This window comes from Sus scrofa, chromosome 1 (genome assembly GCF_054392235.1).
Source record: "Sus scrofa isolate SSC_HxYL_T2T_F1_AM1 chromosome 1, Sscrofa_HxYL_maternal_Yorkshire_Landrace_v2.0, whole genome shotgun sequence".
Taxonomy (NCBI): Eukaryota; Metazoa; Chordata; class Mammalia; order Artiodactyla; family Suidae; genus Sus; species Sus scrofa.
Genome location: NC_139383.1, coordinates 158897522 through 158920677, shown reverse-complemented (window position 1 = coordinate 158920677; position 23156 = coordinate 158897522). Strand labels below are relative to the sequence as shown.

Here is a 23156-nt window from a genome sequence, read left to right as displayed (position 1 = left end):
ATATCCTGGAGTCCACAAAAGATCTGAAGAAAAAAAAAATACTCTGACCATCTTGGCATCTTTTTAGATGAACTACCTTTTAAAGCGTCCAAAAACTCTTCTTCTTATCTAAACAAAGAGCACTAACCCTTTGGTTTTGTGTTCAGCCAACAAAAACTTTCAAACCATAGATCCAGACGGGCTGAGAGAGAATTTAAGTCACCTCGTGCAATAGGGGAAAAAGGGCTTACAAATCTCAAGAACTCCAAGATGTTTTTATTGATTTCAAATTCCAATAGAATGAATATGTTTTATCTAAATATTTTTATCACACAACTGAAACATTGAATTATTTTTTCAGAAATAGAGTTAAATACATCAATCTAGTTACAAATTCTAATATAAAGAGTACAAAATATAATGTTATAAATTGTATTTTTAAAAAGAAATACAAATTCTATGGTCTTTTGCATTTTACTGCCTCAAAGCATAATTAGCAAAGTTGAAGAATGAACATTTCCCCTCGGTCACTTCACAGAGACACGCTACAGAGCACCGGAACGTCACTGGATGTCCTGGTCTGTGACTTGCGTTTTCTTTCTTTTTTGCTCAGCATGTAAAACGTTCTTAGAACCCAGCCAAGTTACAAGCAGTGAAACAATCGCCGCTCCTTCAGACACGGAGACATGCTGAAAGTGGGAAAGTCAAGGCAGGCGAACGCAGTCCTCTTTTGTGCCTCGTGCAAACCTCTAGGGCGGGGCCATGTCTGTTTTAAAGATGGAACATTGGTACAGAGCATCTGGACAAGAAACCCCAGGAGGTGCAGTGTCCTTTCAAGCCCAGACCTTTCTGAGAACAGAAGACACATCCCCTGAGCCACTCGCTAACTCCCGGTGGAATGGTGCAGCTACCTGAGCCAGCTCCCTGGGGAGGCAGCAAGAGGCAATGCCTGCAACCTGCTGCATCCAACCCCCTCAGCTCGGGGTCCCAGGGACTTGCGGAGTGAGGACCCTGCGTGTGTATGTGCCTTTACGTCATGTTTGTGCAACACTGTATGGCCTGGGACAGAATGGCCAAATTTGAGGATGGCTCTTGACGTACTGGGCAAAATCAGTGCTCCCTAACTTCACCAAAGTGGCCTGTGTAATTCCCGGGGCCCTTTGCTGGAGCACCTGGGTTTCAAGAAACTAGTGTCTCTCTTGGTTTAAAAATAAATAAGGAAATCTTAGGGGGGAATCTCTTAAAGCACTGAATACTTTTCCTAAAAAGGCAAAAATCCGGTTTGGCTTGCAAATCAGTATTGTGTTGTAAATCACCCAGGTGAAAGGTAGCCTCTGAGATCACCCTAAGCCCTTGCAGGAACCAGGTAAGAGAAGTGACAGAGCAGTGGACAATGACCGGGTTTAGATGCTAAACAGCTGATTTTTTTTTAGAGCATTTCAATGTTCATTCTTCAAATTAAGGAATATGAGTGAATAACCTGAAAGATTTCTATAAGCTCATTATCTGTATTATTTGAGCGCGACAATGAATAAGAGGTGTGAGCAGGGAAGGGAGGGCGTAGGTGGGGGTAGGGCGCCACACAGAGAAACTGCAGTGTAGACAACCAGGAGAAGCTGCAGTGTAGACAACCAAACCCTTTATTGTCTAAGTTACACTGGACGCCAACACTGTGAAATCCTGTTAAGAAACAAGGAAACAGCAGATTGGTAGAGGTAGAAAGTCTGTAACAGTCAGAAGGTGACTTACAGGAGAGACCATGCGGAAATTATCATTCGAAAAAAAAGCGAATCAAGACATATCAGCTAAATAAATAAGAAAACACAAATCATATTAAATACTATGGTTGAACTGACATAAATGCATTAACAAACCAATAAAATACTGATGGGCAGTGAAAGAGGGAGGGGCCACAGTCTCCCGCAAAGGGCTTCTCTCAGAGGGTGGCATTCTCTGGGGTCCCTTCCCTGCCTGCTGAATTAAGTGAAAACCTTCCATCTGTGCTCCTGGCAGCACACGGTTTTCCCTGGGGATGTGCCCCCTCTCTCCCCCAGGCCCCTGCAAAGGAGCCCCCGGGGTGACACTGTGACTCCACAGGCTGCTTCTGAAACAGCAAGAAGGTACATGACTCATCTGTGTCACTTTGGGTCCAGAGTTCCTTTTAATAACTAAAATGCAGAGAAACAGACAGCCCGCAGCTCTAGCCCCTGTGCGCTCCTGAACTGTCACCCTTCACTTTCAGCCAAGAAAATGCAGAAATGACCACCGTGGGGAGGCCAGAGACAGGATCAAACGGAAGTCAACAGAGTGGCATTTTGATTTTGAAGGTGAGCAGGGGAATGTGTCTGCAACTTTGCTCAAAGTAACTTTACAGAACAGTCAAGGACAGTGGCTGAGGAGCATCTGCACAGACCCTCGGAACACACCAACAGGACAGATCGTTCTGGAACATATCCAGCAAAAGAGAAGCAGGAAAAAATAAGTAAAAAAATTATATATATACACACACACGCACATATCTCTGTGTCTACATGTGTGTGTGTATACATGTATATAATATATATATATAGAAGCTAGCCAGTTACATTGCATTGTTTGCAAATGTTGCAAGGTAACCTGAACCGTCAAGTAATTTAAATTCAGTAACAAGTAGAATCCAGAAACCAAACAGTAACTAAGAACAACAACAACAACAACAATAATAATAATAATAATAAAACTCAACAAATCATTAGAACAGGAAAACCACACTTCAGGGGTGGGTGTGTGTGTGTGTGTGTGTGTGTGTGTGTGTGTGTGTTTAAACAAGTCTTTGTATCAGAAGCCCATTTTCTACAAAAACTGCACTAATCCATTACTGTATTAAGTAAACTGTCGCTCTCACCAGTATTAAAGGTTAGGATAATTTCTATACATGTAAAATTATTGCTTTTTTGAAAAATATATTTAGCATGCTTATTTTAATCCATTTCCTGCCTTTACAAAATGTCACAATTAAAAAAAAACCTAGTAAAGCTTTTGCAAAAAATTTCACAGAACATTTTCATTCAAGGCAGCAGTAACTTTTGATAATGCATAAAATCATTATGTGCAAAAATCTGAAACTTTCAGAAATATTACCATCACACATAGTGTCACGGTAAAAGGAAAAGAAAATATTTATATCTGTGGAATACAACTTTGCGTACACTGCAAGGTTTAAGGTCCCTTGTGACGGGCCTTAACCCCACCACTAAAACTTGCATCTGAGGAAGAGGTATATCAAGCCGCCCCAACCACAGGCCTGGGGGCCTCCACACCCTGGGAACGAGGGGACTCGTCCAGCAGAGGCCCCCAGGCCCAAGAAGAAAAGACACCTACTTGCTGGGACGGATGGACAGGGAGGCAGGGAAGGGGAGCACGAGGAATCCCAGAGCACTCAGACCCTGGTGACCTGAGCCCCCAATCTGCTCAGGGATTCTCCTGCTGTGACTACAAGGGTCCCAATCAGGGGTTCAGTGGCTAGATAATTTGTTAAGACGGGCAGTCTTCCGTGGTGAGCAGTTTGCAGAGTGCAGCCCTGTTACCAAAAGGTCCTGAGAATAAACAAAGAAGCCTGCTTTTCTTAGTGTTCAACTAGCTCTCTTTTCCGAAGCAGGACACAAGCCTTGCTGTGGACGTGTGACCTCTGCCGGGTTCACTGAGCACAACGGAGCGGGGCTCAGCACATGGGCCCCCCTGCCAGGGAGGGTCCAGTCACCGCCCGCCTCCATGGAGCCTGTTTCCACACCACCCGCACACCCATCCTCCCTCTCTTATTCACTATTTAAATACCCACTGAGACAAGGAGGGGCCGTCACACTCATGCTGCAAACCTCGCCCCCCTTTGCTCTGACGTCCCCCCAAGTCCTCTGAGCATTGCAGCTTCTGTGACAGTGCCTGGCAGCTTCGTTGTGTCCCACGCACACGAGGATCTTTCTTCCAGTGTCTCAAACTCGTCTTGAACAAGACAGATGCGTGAGCTCCTCCTGCGCCTGCCGACACGACCGCTGACTGTAGGAAAATACGGACTGTGCTGGGTGAGCACACGTGCGCACGAGGAGGACCTGCATGTAATTCGAGCAGAGCATCTGCTTGATTTTTAAACGCATGACAAGGAGAGGCTCTCTCTTCAGCTTCTGCCCTCGCCCCGAGGCTCTAGGATTCAGGGTGTCCGCCAGGAGTTCTTCCGCGGGGCGGGCAGGGTCACGGCAGGGAGACTGTGGGGACACCCACGGTGGGGGGGCCGTCACCGGGCACCGGTTGTTGGAAGCGTGTCTCTAGGTTCCCTTTCTGAGAGGCACTGTCTGGACAGTATCTGCGTTAGGATGGTCTCTCCCCTGGGAAAAAGAGACAACAGAAAAGCTCATTTCTGCCTTTCAGTTTCTAAGTGCAGTTTTCCTATTAATTTTCTTAGCAACACCCCAAACACAAACCTAATGACCTTCATAGAGCTGCCGCGTCAGGCTGACAGAGACCCTGACTTCACTGTAACTCACTGCACACGGAAAGATTTTTTTTTTCTTTTTCAATGGCTGCACCTGCAGCATCTGGAAGTTCTCCAGGCCAGGAATCAAATCCAAGCTGCAGCTGCAACCTACACACAGCTTCGGCAATGCTGGATCCTTAACCCAGTGCACCTTGGATCAAATCCAAGCCTCCACAGCAACCCAAACAGCTGAGGTCAGATTTTTAACTTATTGTGCCACAGTAGGAACTCCTAGGAAATGTTTTTTTGGGGATTTTTTTTTTTTTTTTTTTTTTGTCTTTTTGCCTTTTCTAGGGCCACACCCACAGCGTATGGAGCTTCTCAGGCTAGGGGTCTAATCTGAGCTGTAGCTGCCGGCCTATGCCAGAGCCACAGCAATTCGGGATCTGAGCCGCGTCTGCAACCTACACCACAGCTCACGGCAACACTGGATCCTTAACCCACAGAGCAAGGCCAGGGATAGAACCCGCAACCTCGTGGTTCCTAGTTGGATTTGTTAAACCACTGAGCCACAGCGGGAACTCCCAGGAAATGTTTTAAACGTGCCTTCCCACCTTCCAGTGTCAGCTTTAGAAAATCACTTCCCAGATCTGTTACAGAGGTTTATCACACTTCTGTGTCTTGTGCACAAGCAGAGCAAATCATAGTATCTGAACCAGCTCTGGAGAAAAGGCAAAAAAGATGGCAAGATGGGACCAGAAGATCCACCAAAGCAATGCTCTGCAATACGAAGCAGATTTGTAGGTGGATGATGGTCTTAACAGGGCTGAACTTAGTGGCCGAATAAAGCAAAAGTACAGCCCTCACATAGGTCCATCAGAACCCGAGAAAGAGCTTCCATCCATTTCCATAAATAATTACCATGCTGGAAAACAGAAGGGGTATTCTAAAGGCACAAGAACTGGGAGAGGAAAAGAAGAATAAACAAGAGCCGCAGCTTTCAGGGAAGGTTCTCAAATGACATCTGAAGCATCATTGTTTGAATGGTGGCCTTTACGATCCAAGGACAAAACAACCAGGCACGATTAGCCTTACTTAACTGCATTAACCTTCAGCTAATGTCTTGAGGAAGTAAAATCAACAGCTTGAAAGGAACCTGCACACAGTAAGGATAGCACTCGTGTGAAATCCAAACTGGTTTTGCTATGCCTGCAGGAACCCAAGAAATAAGTCAGGGTTGGGGGGGGTGGTCTGGTTGACATAACGAATTAAGTGCTTCTCTTTAGTTAATAGTCTCGGAACACTCCTACTTTAAAATTAGCTCTGCATTCATGACACCTAGTAGTCGACATCTCTCAGAAGTCAGAGAGATACTCAACAACATTTTAGAGGGGCTGGAGGGAGGGGGGCGAAGTGGTACCAACAGTAGTTCATTTGATATGTAGGAAACAGTAACAGAAGGAGGGCAGTAATAAAACTTCTTTAAGTAGATGGTGAGATCCCTGCAATAACTGACAAGGGTGTTTGGCATTTCTGCACAGCGACATCACGCCTTGGATCACCGGGGATCGTTCAGAATGCGTTCCAGATATGTTCGAGGAAGGAAAACTGCCTTTGTGTTTACAAATAGGAAAAAAAAAAAAGAGTTACTGTGAGCTATTAGGTGACTGGCCTTGAACGTCTCTAGGAAGTAAATGTATGAAGCAAACAGACAGGCCTGATTCCATAAATGGACAAAGAATGCGAAGGAACACGTGTTATGTGCGTGCCTGTGTGTGTGTGTGTGTGTGTGTAGATTCCATAAACACCCACAGAGTCCCTCCCAGGGCATCTCCTTGGATTTCCCTCTCTTTGGACCTGAATATACAAATGTGCTTGGGAGAAAGGAGAAGGACCCTCAGAGAGAGAACAGAAAGACTGCCTCTCTCTATAAAGCACTGAGCTTTTACACTGCAGGCTCTGCAAGTTTTTAAACTATTTATTTTAGAAGGACTGCACGATATGGCTAACCCGAATAACCAGGTTGTTAAATGTTGTCCACACATCCAGGGGCCCGGGTGCCTGCTTTCCTTTATAAAGGAAGGCATGTGTTCAAACAGCATCTCACTCTAAAGAGCTGTCTTCACGTACTGACTCATTGGGACCAACACTTGATCAAGCCATCTGGCGGCCCTACAGGGTTTTTAAGAAATGAGTGAAACTCATCTGAGAAATCATGTATGGGGGTGGGTGGGGGTAGGCAGCTATGGACGAAAGGAATCACAGAAACTCTTAAATTAAGGGGACACGTGGTATTTGAGCACAAACCAGCTTTGTTTTCTCCTAGGAAGAAAGAGCAGTCAGAAAATGAGAAGCATGCTTGTAGAAAATGTGGCTTTTCTTTCTTACACCCGTGTGCATTGTGGGCTCTTCTGGAAGACTGAAAGAAATAGTCCCTTTCTTTGAGGCCTTCAATGTCCCAGGGATGAACACTGGCTTCTGGAACTTCTGGGGAGGCTTACTTTTCTCCTTTCTGCTTACAAGGGAAGGGGATGCAGATGAGCTCATGGGCAGGGGTCACTGACATACACACACCAAGCCTCTGCTCCCGCACCCCAGGATCTCAGCCTCCAGAGGGGCTTGGCCTGTGGAACAAGGCCTGTGTTAGACACAGAAGCTGATGCTCAACGCTGAAGGACACAGAGAGAACCCTACTGAGTAGGACATTTCTCAGCAAGCGATCAACACGCCGTTACAGGTCACAGGTCACTCTAGATAAATCGCTAGTTATCCTCACAACTCTTCACCCTATGTCATCTTTAATGGCAAAAATGGATACTGTGTTTCAAGATGTTTGGTTTCGTGAGTAAGAAAATTGCTGAGACAAAGCAGCTGAATTTGGAGATGAGATCTGTGACACTGAAAACATATTATACATACATTCAAATAGACCAAGCTACATGATTTCCCATCATCTGCATTACAATCTCGGTAGCTAAAAATGAGACAAATGAGGCTGCCATTTATTTTCTCATTTCCTGTTATTTTGATGAATGGAATTATTTCTCCAGCTTAACTATTATAAAATAAGATTTAGAATAATAAGAAATAAACTATTAATCAAAGTCTATAACTTTTGGCAAGGAATCCAGACAAATCAAAATATCAGATTTCATATTTCAGCAAGAAACAAGCTGGTCTTTTAAATCCCAAAACCCAGGGAATGGAGGGAGAGAGGGTTAATTTTTCTTAGTTTTAGACATTGTCTTAATCTCTGATGTTTAATAACAATATAATGGAAAAATACAATTTCTCCACAACGCTAAAAAAAAACTCTTACTTTTTGCTCTAACATCCATAGCACAATGATACCAATATTTTAGCAGATTATTTTCTCAAAATGCTCTCATGATGAATTTTGAGAACTGCCAGAAATTAAACATTAAGTTGTTCCTCTGACAAAGCATCTTGAAAGCAACAATATACATGAATTCCTCCCCTGATGCAGAATTTTGCTGGGAATGTTGGCTTCTCTTAGGAATCAGAATCATCCTCCTAACCCAACAGGCACCAGCAGTGGTGGCTTTCCTCCCAAGGGTTGGAAGACGCGTCCCCACAGCTATGGAAGCTCCGCTCACGAAGAGGGCTCCTCTCTGGCAGCGTTTTGGTTTTGGTTTGGTTTGGTTTTTTTACCCTTTTACAGTAAATCAATCAATGCAGAAGAATGAGATGCCTACAGAACTGGTACTATGCCCGTGAACCAACTATCCAATACCCTACTATTTTCTTTTAATTTTTAAAAATTAAAAAAATAAAAAAATAAAAATAAATAAATAAATAAAGACCTTGGAGTTCCCATCATGGCGCAGCGGAAGCAAATCTGACTAGGAACCATGAGGTTGCGGGTTCAATCCCTGGCCTCTCTCAATGAGTTAAGGATCTGCCGTTGCCATGAGCTGTGCTTTAGGTGGCAGACGCGGCTCGGATCTGGCGTTGCTGTGGCTCTGGTGTAGGCCGGTGGCTACAGCTCTGATTCGACTCCTAGCTTGGGAACCTCCATATGCCATGGGTGTGGCCCTAAAAAGAAAAGACAATAAATAAATAAATAAATAAATAAAGACCTAAATGGGAAAGGTAAAACTAAAAAAAACAAAAAGGAGTTCCTGTTATGGCTCAGTGGTTAGCGAACCAGACTAGCATCCATGAGGACGAGGGTTCAATCCCTGGCCTCACTCAGCCGGGTTGAGGATCTGGTGTTGCCGTAAGCTGTGGTGTAGGTCAAAAACTCGGCTTGGATCCCCCATTGCTGTGGCTGTGGTGTAGTCTGGCAGCAACAGCTCCAATTAGACCCCGAGCCTGGGAACCTCCATATGCTGTGGGTGTGGCTCTAAGAAGACAAAAAAGACAAAAATAAAGAAAGAAAGACCTAAATGTGATAGGTAAAACTAAAAAAAGAAAAAATCAAAGTTTTATTGAAGTATGGTTGATTTACAATGTTGTGATAATGTCTGGTATACAACAAAGTGATTCAGTTACACAGATACACACATCCCTTCTTTTTCAGAGGCTTTTCCCATATAGATACCCTACTACTATTTAATCCAGATCTTCAGCTTCCAAGACCTCAGTAATCCTCTCCACCCCACCTAGCACCTCTGCTTCCTGATAAAGAAAGGACTGCGCTGGGATCTCCTACTTCAAGTGCAAGCCTGACACAGATGAGGCTTCACCAGCATGGAACAGAAAAGAGACCACAACCAAAAACACATCAAAAGGAAACTCTTTGGAGGAAGGGGAGGGATGGAGTGGGAGTCTGGGGTTAGCAGATGCAAACTATTAGACATAGGATGGAGAGAAACAAAGTCCTACTGTACAGCACAGGGAACTCTATTCAATATCCTTAATAAACCATAATGGAAAAGAAAAAAATAAACTGCATGTATGACCTTGAACAACAAAACCAAAATGGAAACTCTTCTTTTTCATCAAGTGGGTCATCCTGATCTAACTGCATTTAATCCATCCCGGCATATGTGTACAGACCCCAGCCCTGCCCCACTGTTCCAGATAGACTGTATATTATGACACTAGGACTATCCGACATAGAAAATTCCAATATTAACACGGCAAAGTCAGGGCAGTGGCTGTATCTATTGTGTGTGCAGATATGACCTTTGTCCCCTAGATTGAGATCCTCTGAACTAGGGGCAGCAAGCCTGGGAACTACATCTGTGTTGACAAGACACAGTTTTTCCCATCCTCCCTTTAAGGCACTACCAGCAAGCAGACTGTAAAACAAGGCAACATCAGAGCATCGACAAGCAGGAGACGCCAAGGAGAGGAAGTGACCGTGACGTTTAGACAAGAAAACACCTGGGTCTCCCCAGTCATTAAGGACGACTGTTCAGCCTTAGAGAAACTGACAGCAGCTAACGCCCTGGACGTGGTCTCTGCCAGGCTCGGTTCACCCGCACTGCTCATTTTCTTAGCAAGCACAGAAGTAAGTGTGGCTTCTGTCATCATTTTCCAGGTGAAGAAGCATAGGTGAGGTTCACCTGCCTGAAGGGAGGTCTAGGGCAGAGCCCTGACTCAGTAACCCAGTATCTTAGTAATAATTCATGTTGTTGAGTCTCTCAGAGTAGAACTGGCTGATCTTGACCGAACTTCAACGATGGGAGCTATTAAATATTTATCCGTTCCAACAAGAATCATTCTTCTCCACTTCAGTCCCACAGAGTCACCTGCCAAGAGGCATCTTGAACTTGAAGGTCATCTGGAACTGGTTTTGTCAGGTTCCTCCTGCCCAGTTCCCCGCTCTAGGCATGGCTCCTCTGAGAGAGCTGAAGCCTTAAGCCAGAACCCAAGGCCACCCCCCTCTTCCCCTCCCATCCTGCCTCTGTCCCCACACCCACCTCCCACCCCTCCAGCCCTACCCAAGCTGGGGCCACTTCTGGGTCCCGCTGGAACGACCCTAAGCACCTCCACAGTGGTCCAGCCAGCTGTCCAGAACCACCACACTCTATCCCTGACAAAGACCAGCCTGACCTGCTGCAGACACAAGCCCTGGTGACGTAATACCCAGCTCAAGTCCCTGGGCCCCTCAGGATGGAGCTCCCGCATCTCAGTACCAACACCAAGTGCCTGTGTGTCTCCCCAGGCTCCTGTCCTGAGATGCTTCCCAGCCACCTGGCTTTCCCTCCTCCAGCCTTGAACTTCATACAAGGAAGCTGCTCTTCTACCTCTGGGGGGCGGGGACCTCCGCCCTTCGGCCCCCAGCGCAGTGTACTCAATGCCCCAAGCCTGCATTCCAGGACCCTCAGCCGATTACAACTCTGCACCTCTAAACCACCCCTTGGGCCTCGAGCACCATCAAGGCAATACAAATATTTACCTTGTCTCCCAATATCTGGATTATCTCCGCCAATACGACAGAGCCTGGCACATCGGATGTGCTCCATAAATACTGCTAATGAGTGAATAAAAGATTACTGCAGAACTGAATTCCCAAACACTGTTTCAGTGAGATAATTTAACATCTATTATGTACATCTATAGAAGTCCATCAACTTTAAGTGCTACATCAAAGAATTTCTGCGTGAATACACAAAGTTGTATGATTGAAAAAAAAATCCCTTGATCCACTGCTTCTAAAGCCCACAGAAAAAGAGTATGATTTAAATATTAATTAGCTAATGTTTGTAAAGCATGCCAAACATGAAAAAGAACATGGCTGATAAGTATAATGAGTCCCTTTCTAGACATAAATAACTACAGAATTGTTCAATGAATCCATAATGTATTCTAAATCCTAAATCTAAGACAGCAATTGTGGTTTTTGTAAACAATGAGAACTCCAGAATAAGAAAGAACACCAAGATTTCAACCTATACCTACTATTGCTGTGTTTTGCAATTATCCTGGTAGACACAGCTCCATGAGGATTCCTAAATTCCAAAGTATGTGGAGAAGAACAGAATTTCCTTCGAGAACCAGAACCCTTTAGTGATTAATCAACCATGGCTACTTTAAATGTAACAAAGGACAAAGTACTTCCAGAGGCTATACTCTCAAGTATGCCAGCCTGAGAGGTGCGCAAATCCAGCTCAGGTTCGATGCCACAGGACTGACATCCACTGTCCGGAGACTGAAAAGCAAGACAGCTGACCCACGGAAACCTCGAACCAGGAGTCCACAGTTTCTGAGACCTCGGTCTTGAGTCCCTGTCAACATGAAACTCAGAGGTGGGCTGGTAATAAGTCTAAAATTGCAGAACGTGGGTTTATAGAGACAAAGACAAAAATATAAATACATCTTTTTCTCTATCATAATCAAGGAAGAGCAACAACTGCTCTGAATTCCCAGCGTAACGCTCAGGCACACAGAAATCATTCAAAACATGGTCTTAGTGATTTGCTTTGTTGATCTATTTCTCCCTATGACAGAAGCATTTTAAAGAGGCTTAGGCTGAATTAACATGCGGCAAGTAAACCGATGTGCGTTCCTGAAGAATCTCACTATGTTATTCACAGACCTGCCTGGTGCCGCCCGCCCCCGTCACACACTCTTCTGGAAAAGCCACGTCTTAGGTGGATTTAATGGGTCGCCTGTGTCTGCAGGAACACCCTGGATTGACTCCCCTTGTAATCTCAGTATGTAATTCTCCAATTATGGCACGACCTTGCTCTCGCAACATCCCACAAACACATCACGGTGACTGCTGTCGAAAGGGGGTTTATTTCTGTTCAAAAGGAGAGTGCTGCCTAATTCGCGCTAAGGTCACATGTGTTCGGGAAATCTTTTAATTCCGCATTCAGCGAGATGTTATTTATTTCATAAATTGTCACTGCATCATGAAATAATGGCTTCACATTCTAAAACTAGGGGTTTTCCTAAGAGAGAGAAGTCACTCACTAAAAACCTACAACAAAGGACCAGGCATTCTGTCCATGATATATGAAGGGAAGGCTTTTAACAGCAAAGAGGGATTCTGAAAAATTCAGTAACAAACAAAATGACTGAGCTGGCTTGACTACTGTCCGACCTTGGACCAGCTCAACCCTTAATGAGCAGCAGGCTCGAGGCAGCGTCTCTTATTGCTCACTATTGTCCTCTAGAGAAAGAGACTGGAATTTCGAGAGGTTCCGCTGACATCCTGGTCACCATCGCCATCGTCAACAAGCAAACCCCACACATGCAAACTTGAAGTCACCACCCAGAAAGGACCTTGGTTTACTTTGGTGGCAAAGAAACCCCTCTTTGTTCACAAAGGGGAGAGGTTGCAGTTACAGAATATTCTAGAGCAACCGATGAGACAGCAAGAACGTTACTGTAGCAAAAGCTTCTGGAAGACCAAGAGGACAGGAGTGACCTGCCATAAAGGGACACAAAGGAAGAGGTGCTGGGAAAGCCGGTGCTTTCAGCCCAGGATAAGAGGAGACCACTTTGGGGGGCATGGCCCTCCTGCTTGGAGCAACACGGTGAAGCATCACACGTGTCCAGGACTCTGCCACCTTTTGCAGACTGAACGGCTTCCCTACTGAGGCCATGCGTCTCCAATAATCTGCGTTCTGTGTACCTGCTCACAGGTATTTTTATGCATTATGGTCAAGTCGGTGGTGTGTTACACAGAAAATTAGGAAGAGGGTGAGGCCAATTCAGCGGAAAGCTCCTTACAGAGGAATTCAAAACAGGCTGCTAAAAACAAGAGAGGAAGCAGAACTTGTTCTCAAGCCAACTTACAGGCAAAACAGCCTGCGTTCGGGCAAGTGTGGATTTCTAGTGTTTTCCATCACCACCCATCTCTACCAAGTCCCTCACTCCAACAGACCCAATACCCCCGCATTCAGTAGTTCACGGCCTGGGCGACCTTCAGTGTTATCCGTCACCCACAGGTGTCCCCATGGACTGGGTTCTGATTCTAAGCAGCGAAAGTGACTTCCACACCTGGTAACCCACTAGGTAGTACGCTTGCGATGACCACCACGACCCGCCTCTTCCCAGCCACCACAAAAAAGCCACACATCCCACACCATGGGAGACCTACTTGTTTGGGGACGTCAGCAGATGCGCCGTGGATGTCAGCACCTCGGAGGCCATTAGACTCAAACAGCACTGTGGGGACAAGGACATGCGTTAGCAGGAGAGCATGGGCTTCCCGACGCCATCACACACACGCCCTTACAGATTAACCACTTGCACACAAAAAAAGACACCAGCACACAGCCTGTGGCCAGAAAATACCAATTTACCATAACACTTACTGTAAGAGGCTGAAAACTCTGCCCGGGGCCGGTGCCCTTTTTAATTCAGACTTCGCCTCCATCAGTGACAACATTAATTAGCAGGGCGCTGCAGAGGGACCCTCCTCTTGCGTCACTTACCATGTGGCCCCTGTCACTTTGCATCAGACCCTCATAGGAAGCATCCTTCACACATGGGCTGAAGCCCCTTGGGCCTCGCCTAGCCCTGCTGCATGGCCTCTGCACACACAATGCTTTCACCCAACTCCATCTCAGGCAAGCTCTTTACACCAAGGATCCAGGTCCTGCCACTCAGCACTGACCTGTCCACGTCCAGCCAGTGCCAGTGAGGAAAGAAGCTGATGGGGGCTTGGGTTTTGGTGCTTGCTGTGGCCGTACAACCCATGGGCCTGTTCACTTGCAGGGAGTCCACCCTCTAATTTACAGGGAGCATCTGCAAACAGGCCTCTCTCAAATAAACCCCATGGCACTTGGATGCAAAGGAAAACCCATTTCAGGCACAGGCGCTGGACGGGAGACTCCAGAGTCTAATCACAGAAGAGGATGCTTGACCCCGCACCTCACTGGGGGCCAGATCTAAAGACGTCACCGACCATGGGAAACAAAGCTGGGCAGGAAAGCCTGCACCCTGGGGCCCCTGGGTGCACAGGCAGGTACCTGTGTGAGCCCTCATGTGGGCCCTGAGGTGGCTGGGCTGATGAAAGCACTTCCCACACTCCACGCAGACGAAGTCTCCCTGGTGGGCCTGCGTCCGGAGCGTCCCTGGGTGGCGGTGCCAAGGGTGGGGGGCAGGGGCAGAGGGGGGAGGGGGAGAGAAAAACATCATTAGTCCGTCTGTCTGTCCTGATGGGAGGCACGTCCAGGCCCCTGACAGCCTGCACCCCAGGACCAACCTTGAGGAAGCACAGATTACAGCAAATTAAATCCTGTCCCTGGGAGGCACCTGCACCTGCGGACCCTCAGTTGGGCAGGGCTTGGGTAGCTGGGGTCCCACCTACGGCTGCAGGAGCAATGCAGCCAGATCAGGCACAGGACCAAGGAGCAGGGCCAGGCTGGTCCCCTTGGTAATGCTGGGCCACTTGCCAGGGAGCTAAGCAGTCCCACCCTCCCACCAGGCCCTTACCTGTGTGCCCAGAGCACCGTGGGCACAGCACAGACAGGACACCTGGGAAGGAGGCGGGGCTGAGAGCACCAGCCTCCTGTCCCTCTTGATCCTAAAAGATGCCCGGCTTTTGTCAGAAAAGAGACATAGACGGAGTTTGCTTGTCTGCCAGGCTTTTCTGTTTGAGGGTGTCTCTGAAGAAAAGGCATTTAATTGTTCATGTAGCAATAGCTCCAGCGTGACGTCCCTGAGCCTGACCATCTCAGTGCAATTCAATGTAACTCAACTCAAGGGAAAAACAAAACCCAAAAGTACTAACTAGAAAAAGATACACCTGTTCCAACACATAAAAAACATTTTTTTTTCCTGTCTTTTTAGGGCCCCCGTGTGGCATATGGAAGTTCCCAAGCTAGGGGTCGAAAAGGAGCTGCAACTGATGACCTGCCCCACAGCCGCAGCAACGCCGGATCCAAGCCACATCTATGTACTACACCGCAGCATAGGGCAACTCCAGATCCTTAACCCACTGAGCGAAGCCAGGGATCAAATCCACATCCTCATAGATACTAGGAGGGTTCTTAACCCACTGAGCCACAACAGAAACTCCCAACACATTTTTTTATTTTTTTAATTTTTGTTTATTTATTCATTTTTTAGGGCTACACCCACAGCATATGGAGGTTCCCAGGCTAGGGGTCTAATCAGAGCTGTAGCCACTGGCCTATGCCAGAGCCACAGCCATGCGGGATCCAAGCTGCATCTGCGACCTACACCACAGCTCACAGAAATGCCAGATCCATAACCCACTGATCGAGGCCAGGGATCGAACCTGCAACCTCATGGTTCCTGGTTGGATTCGTTTCTGCTGCACCACGACGGGAGCTTCCCAACACATTTTTTTTAAATGATGTTCCCTAAGCTAAGTATTTATGGACCTAAAATGATATTTGCATGTGAAAGGCAAGTGAAAGGATGACCAAGGGTCTTGGCCAAATCAGCTGAAACCAAATCATTCTTCTTGTGCTAATTCAGATGCCACAACACATAAAAATACTGTAAAATTATTTCTGCATTACAGATAATGTTTACGGAGATAACAGCCAAAGAAATGTAGGAATGGAGAGGCAGAGCCTGGCGGATCTCCCATCAGCTGCATCATGAATGTGAGTCTGCAAGGAATGTAGAACTTGCCCACTAAGTTCTCAGGTTCCCGTCACCCGCTTCAGGGACACGAGCAGAATAAGACACATTTTAACGCTGACCATCACTAGCGAAAGACCACTTACTGCGGAAACAGGGCAGCAGGCTCTGTGTGCCAGGACCACCCACCCCCTCTTCCTTCTTCCCTGGAGTCCTGACCCAGCCAAGCAGGAGGAAGAAAAGCTGAGGGCGTCCCCAGGTGGACGACCGATAGGCTCCAGAGTGGCCGGGGCTCCTGGGGAGGGGGCTGGACACCCGGTTCTTTGGACCACACTCAGCCAGGATGAGGACGGCTTCTGCCAGCTGCTAACTATCAGCCCTTCAGGTCTGCCCCACCTCCTGTTTTAGTCCAGGAAAATCTCAACTTCAGGAGCACCTTTGTTCCCCAATCCTTTTCACTGGAAGCACCACTGTGAAGACCCCCCTGACAACTGCTGTGATGGCCTGGATTTTCCCAGGTATAATTGGGCTGTGACTAAATATAGGTCCTATCTCGCCTCCAGGTCCCCCACCCATGAGGATGACCATCCAAAGGGAGGATAGGAAAAACAGCATTTGTACCCTCGACCATTCTTATTCCTTGAATTAAGCATACATCAGCATCAGGTACACACACTCACACACACACAGTCACACAGTCTGTCCATGCCCTCTAGCATATCATTTTCTCTCTACTTTTTAAAGAAAAGACCCTTGCCCTTTACAGTCAATAATATCACGCCCAAGCTACTCCAAAATTCTGCGCTAGTAAGAAAGGTTATACACTTCATTTGAATTGAAGGCTACCTGGTGAGCAAGCAGCTCAACACTGTGACCTGGTAAGTGAAGCTCAGAAAGGAAAGGAAGGGGCTGGGTGGGTCCCCCCAGGGCACCTGCAGACCCTCAGCTTCAGGCTTCTCTGAGACACCCCTCCCCCAGCAAGGGGAAGAAGGAAACTGAAGGATTCTGCAGATTCTACCAAGATTCACACAAAGGAAGTACACTTCTTCCATCATCACATGACGCCTGTGTCCTGGGTATCAACGATGTTTATAAAATCCCGACAAGAAGGAGTTCCCATCGTGGCTTAGCAGAAATGAATCCGACTAGTGTCCATGAGGATGCAGGTTCCATTCCTGGGTTGAGGATCTGGCATTGCCATGAGCTGTGGCGTAGGTTGCAGATGCAGCTTGGATCCTGAGTTGTTGTGGCTGTGGTGTAGGCCAGCAGCTACAGCTCTGATTTGACCCCTAGCCTGGGAACTTACATAAGCTGTGGGTGCAGCCCTAAAAAAGCAAAAAATGTAAAAATAAAATCCCAACAAGAAAAGACCTTAAATGTTATCGATCCAGAATCAGCCCATTCTTTTTAAATTCTTTTTGGCTGCAGTCTCAGCATATGGACGTTTCCAGGCAAGGGATCAAATCTGAGTCACTGCAGAGACCATGCTGGATCCTTAACCTGCTGTGCTACTGTGGGAACTCCCAGAATTAGCCCATTTCTTTTATTTTTCAATTTTTTATCCTAAAATCCATATTATCCTATACTATAGGCTGGATACAAAGCCTGGAAACCCAGATAATCTATTATTTTATGATTATTCTATCAATAGACCACCCCTGTGCTATTCATACCTGTTTCCAGACTTGGGAGTGACACAGCTGAGTGATTACAGAAAAGGTAGCTTTTTACACCTTTAAAAGATTAGGCTTCAAGCCCCTAAGGATGTTGGTCGTTTCCCTGACTAGGGCAGAGTTTTTGGCAGAGCTTCCAGACTATTCGTTTCTACATAGATGTCATTGCATCAAAACACAGGTGGGGAATGCTCTCCAGTTCTCTCTTCTGACCTTGGGAGAACCTGAAGTCTCAGCAGCATCGCCTGAGCAACCCTGCAGAGTCAGGGTCACACCTCCAGCACCACAAGGATCTCATGTCCACAACAAATCAACTCCTCCCTTTTTTTTTTTTTTTTTTTTTTGTATTTTTAGGGCCATACTCATGGCACATGGAAGCTCCCAAGCCAGGGGTCAAACTGGAGCTACAACTGCCGGCCCGTGCCACAGCCACAGCAACTCGAGATCCAAGCCACGTCTTTGACCTAAACCACAGCTCACGGAAATGCCAGATCCTTATCCCATTGAGCGAGGCCAGGGATCGAACCCACAACCTCATGGATACCAGTTCGGTTCATTACTACTAAGCCACAATGGGAAAGTCCCAATTCCTCCTCTTTTACCAGAGTCCCTTCCGCTTATTTCTGCTGCAGCACCACAAGGCTATCCAACAGCAGTACATGTAGACCACGGCCTGTATGAGGAGGCTATGACTTCACCCCATAGGTGACACCCATGGGGAGACACAGCATCTGCATCAGAGGATGACCCAAGAAGTGCCGACAGACCCACAGAACGGGACAGGGCCAACAGTTATCTGGACTAGAGATGAACTAGTGAAGACTCTAAGTTCATGACGCCAAAGTCAACCACATGTGTACTCAAGAAAAAATGGGTAATCAGCAAAAAATGGAAACCCCAAACCTTAATAGTTTAGTTACTGGGCAGTCGGTAACATGTCAATAACATAGTATTTTTGGAGGTGGCTGCATGTAAGTTCCTAGGCTGCAATAGCAGACTCCATAGCAGGAAATATTACTGCTCTGTTCACCTCTCAAATAGACCTCACCATGCCTGCTGGACTTCCTTGTGGCTAAGACACTTTAAAAGCATTCTAGGGAGTTCCCACTGTGGCTCAGCAGTAACAAACCCGACTAGTTCCCATGAGGACTCAGGTTCAATCCCTGGTCTTGATCAGTGGGTTAAGGATCCAGCGTTGCCATGAGCCATGGTGTAGGTCGCAGATGCAGTTTGGATCTTATGCTGCTGTGGCTGTGGTGTAGCCTGGCAGCTGCAGCTCCAATTCAGCTCCTAGTCTGGGAACTTCCATATGCCGCAAGTGTGACCAAAAAAAAAAAAAAAAAAAAAGGCATTATAAACAAACACTGAAAAGAGAAAGCAAGCAGTGAAGGCTATGGAGGCCAGGCACAGACTAATAATGTGGGCCGTTGACCAGGAGAGGGATGCAGGGAAGGCAAAGGGTGGGGTTTGAAAACTCAATGAGCTATGCATCAGAAGAGCTCTCTTTGGCCCCAAGTCCAGACCAGGGGCCAAATAGAGTTGGGGAAGGGGTGCTGTGGGGGTAGCACGTCCCTCCTGGCAGGGCCTTCAAGGTAAACTGAGGAGGCTGACCGAGGTTAACACAGCTGACCTCAGTTCTTCGCCCACATATGAACTAGAGCTTTAAGGCCAAAAATGTTTAAATACCTCCCCTAAGAAACTCAAACTGGAGTGAAAAAAAAAATCTGTAGTCTTATACCTGACGTATTTCAGTATGCACAAGAGAAGAATAAATCATGCAAAAATACACACACTTCGAGGACGATTTAGCATTTTTCACCTTTAAAAGATAAATATTTAGGAGGAGGAAAAAGCCTCAGAACCACTTCTTTTTTAAATCTTAAGGAAAAGGAAAACATTTAGGGCTACTTGTACTTCAAATTCTGTCATATGAAATTCTCTAAACCTTAACTTAAAACTCACTTCTACTTTTGGAAGAGAGAAAGCAAGGAGGCCGCACAAAAGGGCTTTAAGACGTGGGCATGTTTGCTGCTTGTGCAAACTGGCAGGTTTAGAACAGTGATTCCTGCGGGCCATCAGGTGTAACAATGTAACAAAGGAAAGTCAAGTGCAGTTTACTAACTGCAAGTCACCCAAACACTGGCACCAATATCCTGCTCACTACCCGGCTTCAAGGCGTGTAGATCAGGGAGGCACTGGATGGAGGGGCAGGACCACCAGGAACCTGTTGCCCACAAAACTCGCCATCATCTCCTGTCTAAATCTTCTCGGCTTTAGGGTCCGAGAAAACCCGTATCTAGAGAACCGAGGTTGGCCTGAGAGCCAAAAGGCCAACGAACAGACGCTTGCTTATTCCATCTCAGAGCAACTAATCTGCACGATCGGAAAAATATTATCATTGTGAAGTGAAAAGCTCACTAAATTTCACAACGTCCAAAAATGTGGAACGACTGAAAAACTACAAGCATAGCAGCCTTTCACCACCTACCGAGGGGGCGAGTGCCTCTTAGTCAAGCAGAGGGGAGGGGAGGGGAGTCTGAGCCAGGACACAGCCATGGGCACTGTGTCTTATAAAAGCCTCAACTCCAGGCAGCCAGGCCTCCGCTTCATTCTAGAAAATCCCAAGAGGTTCTGGCTGAGCCAGAGCCAGGGCAAGGACCCCAATGACAAAATCTCTAACACTGTGGAACGCCTGTGTTTTCTCCTGCTCAAAAACGACTCCATTTTTCTCTAAGGGTCAACATGGACCAATGGCATCCTCATCGCACCAACGTGCCTCCAGCAATGGAGTTGGGCAGGTCCAAGCCACAGGAGAAAACCAGGAACTTAGAGACATACACCTGTCCCCCCGGCAACCCTGGCCACCTGGGCATCCTGCACCTCGGGTCTGGGTGCACAGCTTCCCTGGACCCTAGACCTCACCCCGCAAAGGTGCCTCCAAGTTCCTGGGACCTGAGAGACTGGATCTCAAAAGTCACCCGAGGTGGTTCCGGCTTTAATACATCACAAGATACACAGTTCGGTCCACAGAAGGGTTAGGCCCACCCAGGTAATGAACTGAGAGCCAGACCCCCTGCGGAGGGGGGTAGGGGGTTGTCTGCTATTTTTCAATAGGAAGTACTTAGATTTCCCAGTGGCTGGTTGTTAAGGGAGACCTCCCTTGGCTCTATAATCAAGGGATGCATTCAGTGGAGCATATGGCAATTGGCGGGCAATTCCTAATTATTATTGCTATTGGGTATCAATATGGGGAGACACTGGGAGGAAAGGAAGCTCATGACTTGAGGTATAATTTTTCTGTAACTTTAGCCAATTCCCCAAAGCTGATGTAACACATTCACACCATGCAGAGGCTCTGCTGACAAACACTCAAGTCCCAATCTGCACTTTTTCAATTCTATACCTGTAAAAATAAAACTGAATCACTTCAAATGAACGCCTTGTCTGCAGAGGGACGAGGGACAGGGAACATCTACGGACTCCTTGTTTAAAATGAACAAAGTGATGAGTTCCCGTTGTGGCTCAGTGGTTAACAAATCCAACTAGGAACCATGAGGTTGCAGGTTCGATCCCTGGCCTTGCTCAGTGGGTTAAGGATCCGGCATTCCCATGAGCTGTGGTGTAGGTCTCAGACGTGGCTCGGATCCCGCATGGCCATGGCTCTGGCGTAGGCCGGCGGCTACAGCTCCAATTCGATCCCTAGCCTGGGAACCTCCATATGCTGAGGGAGCGGCCCAAGAAATGGCAAAAAAAACAAAAATAATTACATAAATAAATAAAATAAAATAAAATGAACAAAGTGGAGAAGTGCCACAGACTGAGGCTGTGCGCTCAGCGCGGCAGGGACCTAACTGGAGGGACATCACCCAGAGGCCGACGTGCCCCACATCAGGCAGGCGCTCCCCAGCCGGGCCGCCCTCCTAGGTGCCCAGACACAGCAGGTGGGCAACACCCGACCTGCTAATTCCCAGGTGGGCAGGGAGGGGCCCAGGGCTTACCTCTGTGCTCGAGTGCAGGGCCACTGGCCCCCCAGCTCTGGTAGAGAGAAGCAAAGTCCTTTGGAATGTATGTCTTAAAGATATTGAGGATGTCCAGGCGTTTCTCAGGGCTGTCAGCCACGGGCTCCTGCTTGATGGTGGGCAGCACCGGTGAGGCCTGCGATGCCAGGTGGCCCCTGGAGCCCACACCGTTGCCAGCCTTGGAGGGGGGTTCTCGGGGAGGTAGAGGGAGGCCCCCGTCACCTTTCACTTGTGGCTGACCCTGAGGCTGAGGGCTGAATTTGGCTTTCAGGGGGTCCGGGGTGCTGTGCTTACTTGGGGGGACGATGCCAGATGCCACCGGGGGGTGTGCGTACTTGTCTCCCAGCCTGCTGTTGGCCGGGGGCTGGGAGCTGGCCCGGGCGATGACGGGTGTGGGGGTGGCACTTCTGCTGAAGCTGCCCCCACCTGCCACGGGCCCAGGCTTGGAGCCGGCCTCCTGCTTGAGCTTGGCCGGGGGCAGCTGGGCCGGAGCCCCATGCTGCTCAGGTCCCAGGCTGGGCTTGGTCGGCCGAGGCCCATCGGGGGCAGCTGCCCAGAGTCCACAGGGTCCCCCGGGATGGCTGTCCTTGTTCCTGGGCAAGCTGGCAGCTTTCACGGTCATGCCCAGGGGTGAGGGGCTGCCTTTGGTCCCCGGCGCCCCACCTGGCACCTGAGTGCGAGTGAACCGAGAGATGGGCAGGGGCTGACACTCCTTGCCGCCGAGGGCGGGCGGGGGCCCCGTGCGTCCACTCCGGGCGAGGAAAACCAAGTTGTTTCTGATGCTCTTGTAGCCGTTGGGCTGGATCCACTGGGGCGCCATGGAGCTGCAGCTGACCCTGTGCCAGAGGCGCTTGTGCATCCAGAGGACCTCGGGATAGTAGGTCTTATGGCTGCAGTAAGGACACGGGTGGACGGCCAAGGCCGCTTGCAGCGAGGAGGCCAGCTCCTTATGGCTGGGGTCAGCCCGCGTCGACCTCTCACTCAGGTCCAGTGGGATCAGGTCTGGGGCCAGCACCCTTTTCCCTCCCCCGGAATGTTCCTTGTTGTGCAAATCGGACAGCTTCTCCTTCGGGTAGGTGGCCTGGCTTTCTGACAAGAGCTGCAGATCTGCCCGTTCCAGAAAAGTCTGATCAGGCTTCGAAGGGAGGTCTGCAGAGTCCCTGGAGCCCGGGACCTCTTGCTTGGGGTGAAATGCTGGCATCTTTAAGTCCATGGAAAACCTAGGCTGCTCTGGTCTCTTGGAAGTCTCTCTGCTACCATTTTCAAGTACGGATGTGGAAGCAGTGATCCCCATGCTGGGCTCCCCGGAGTCTCTTCCAGATGGGTGATTTCCAAGTGTGTGACTTTGGTCTCCATTGGAGAGCCTGGTCGGTGCTACTTCTTCAGAAAAGCAGCAGCGGTGTGGCTTTGCCCCTGAAGGATCAAAATGAGTGAAGTTACCATTTCTCATCAGAACAGAACAAGAGACAGAGAAGCACACCCACGATTCCAGGCCCACTCATGGAGGGGAGCACTCGGATCTCAGGAACGGTGTGATCCAGGGCCTGGACTAACAGG

At 48.0% G+C, this 23156-nt stretch overlaps 1 protein-coding gene across 7 annotated transcripts in view; it reads right to left on the bottom strand.

The window, feature by feature from the left end:
• Positions 1-235: 235 nt before the first annotated feature.
• Positions 236-23156, bottom strand: part of ZNF516 (zinc finger protein 516) — a 116917-nt gene continuing 93996 nt past the window's right edge. For 3 of the 7 annotated variants that reach the window (XM_085017671.1, XM_085017675.1, XM_021099077.2), the window contains exons 3-6: positions 21579-23012; positions 14323-14427; positions 13449-13516; positions 236-4337 (exon numbers count right to left, since the gene is read on the bottom strand). In XM_085017671.1, the coding sequence (XP_084873797.1) occupies positions 4278-4337; positions 13449-13516; positions 14323-14427; positions 21579-23012 (1667 nt within the window). In that variant the 3' untranslated portion in view covers positions 236-4277. Of the gene's footprint in view, positions 4338-13448; positions 13517-14322; positions 14428-15381; positions 15457-21314; positions 23013-23156 lie in introns of those variants that run through there. The other 4 variants (XR_014840877.1, XR_014840888.1, XR_014840890.1 and 1 more) reach the window with 2 other exon arrangements.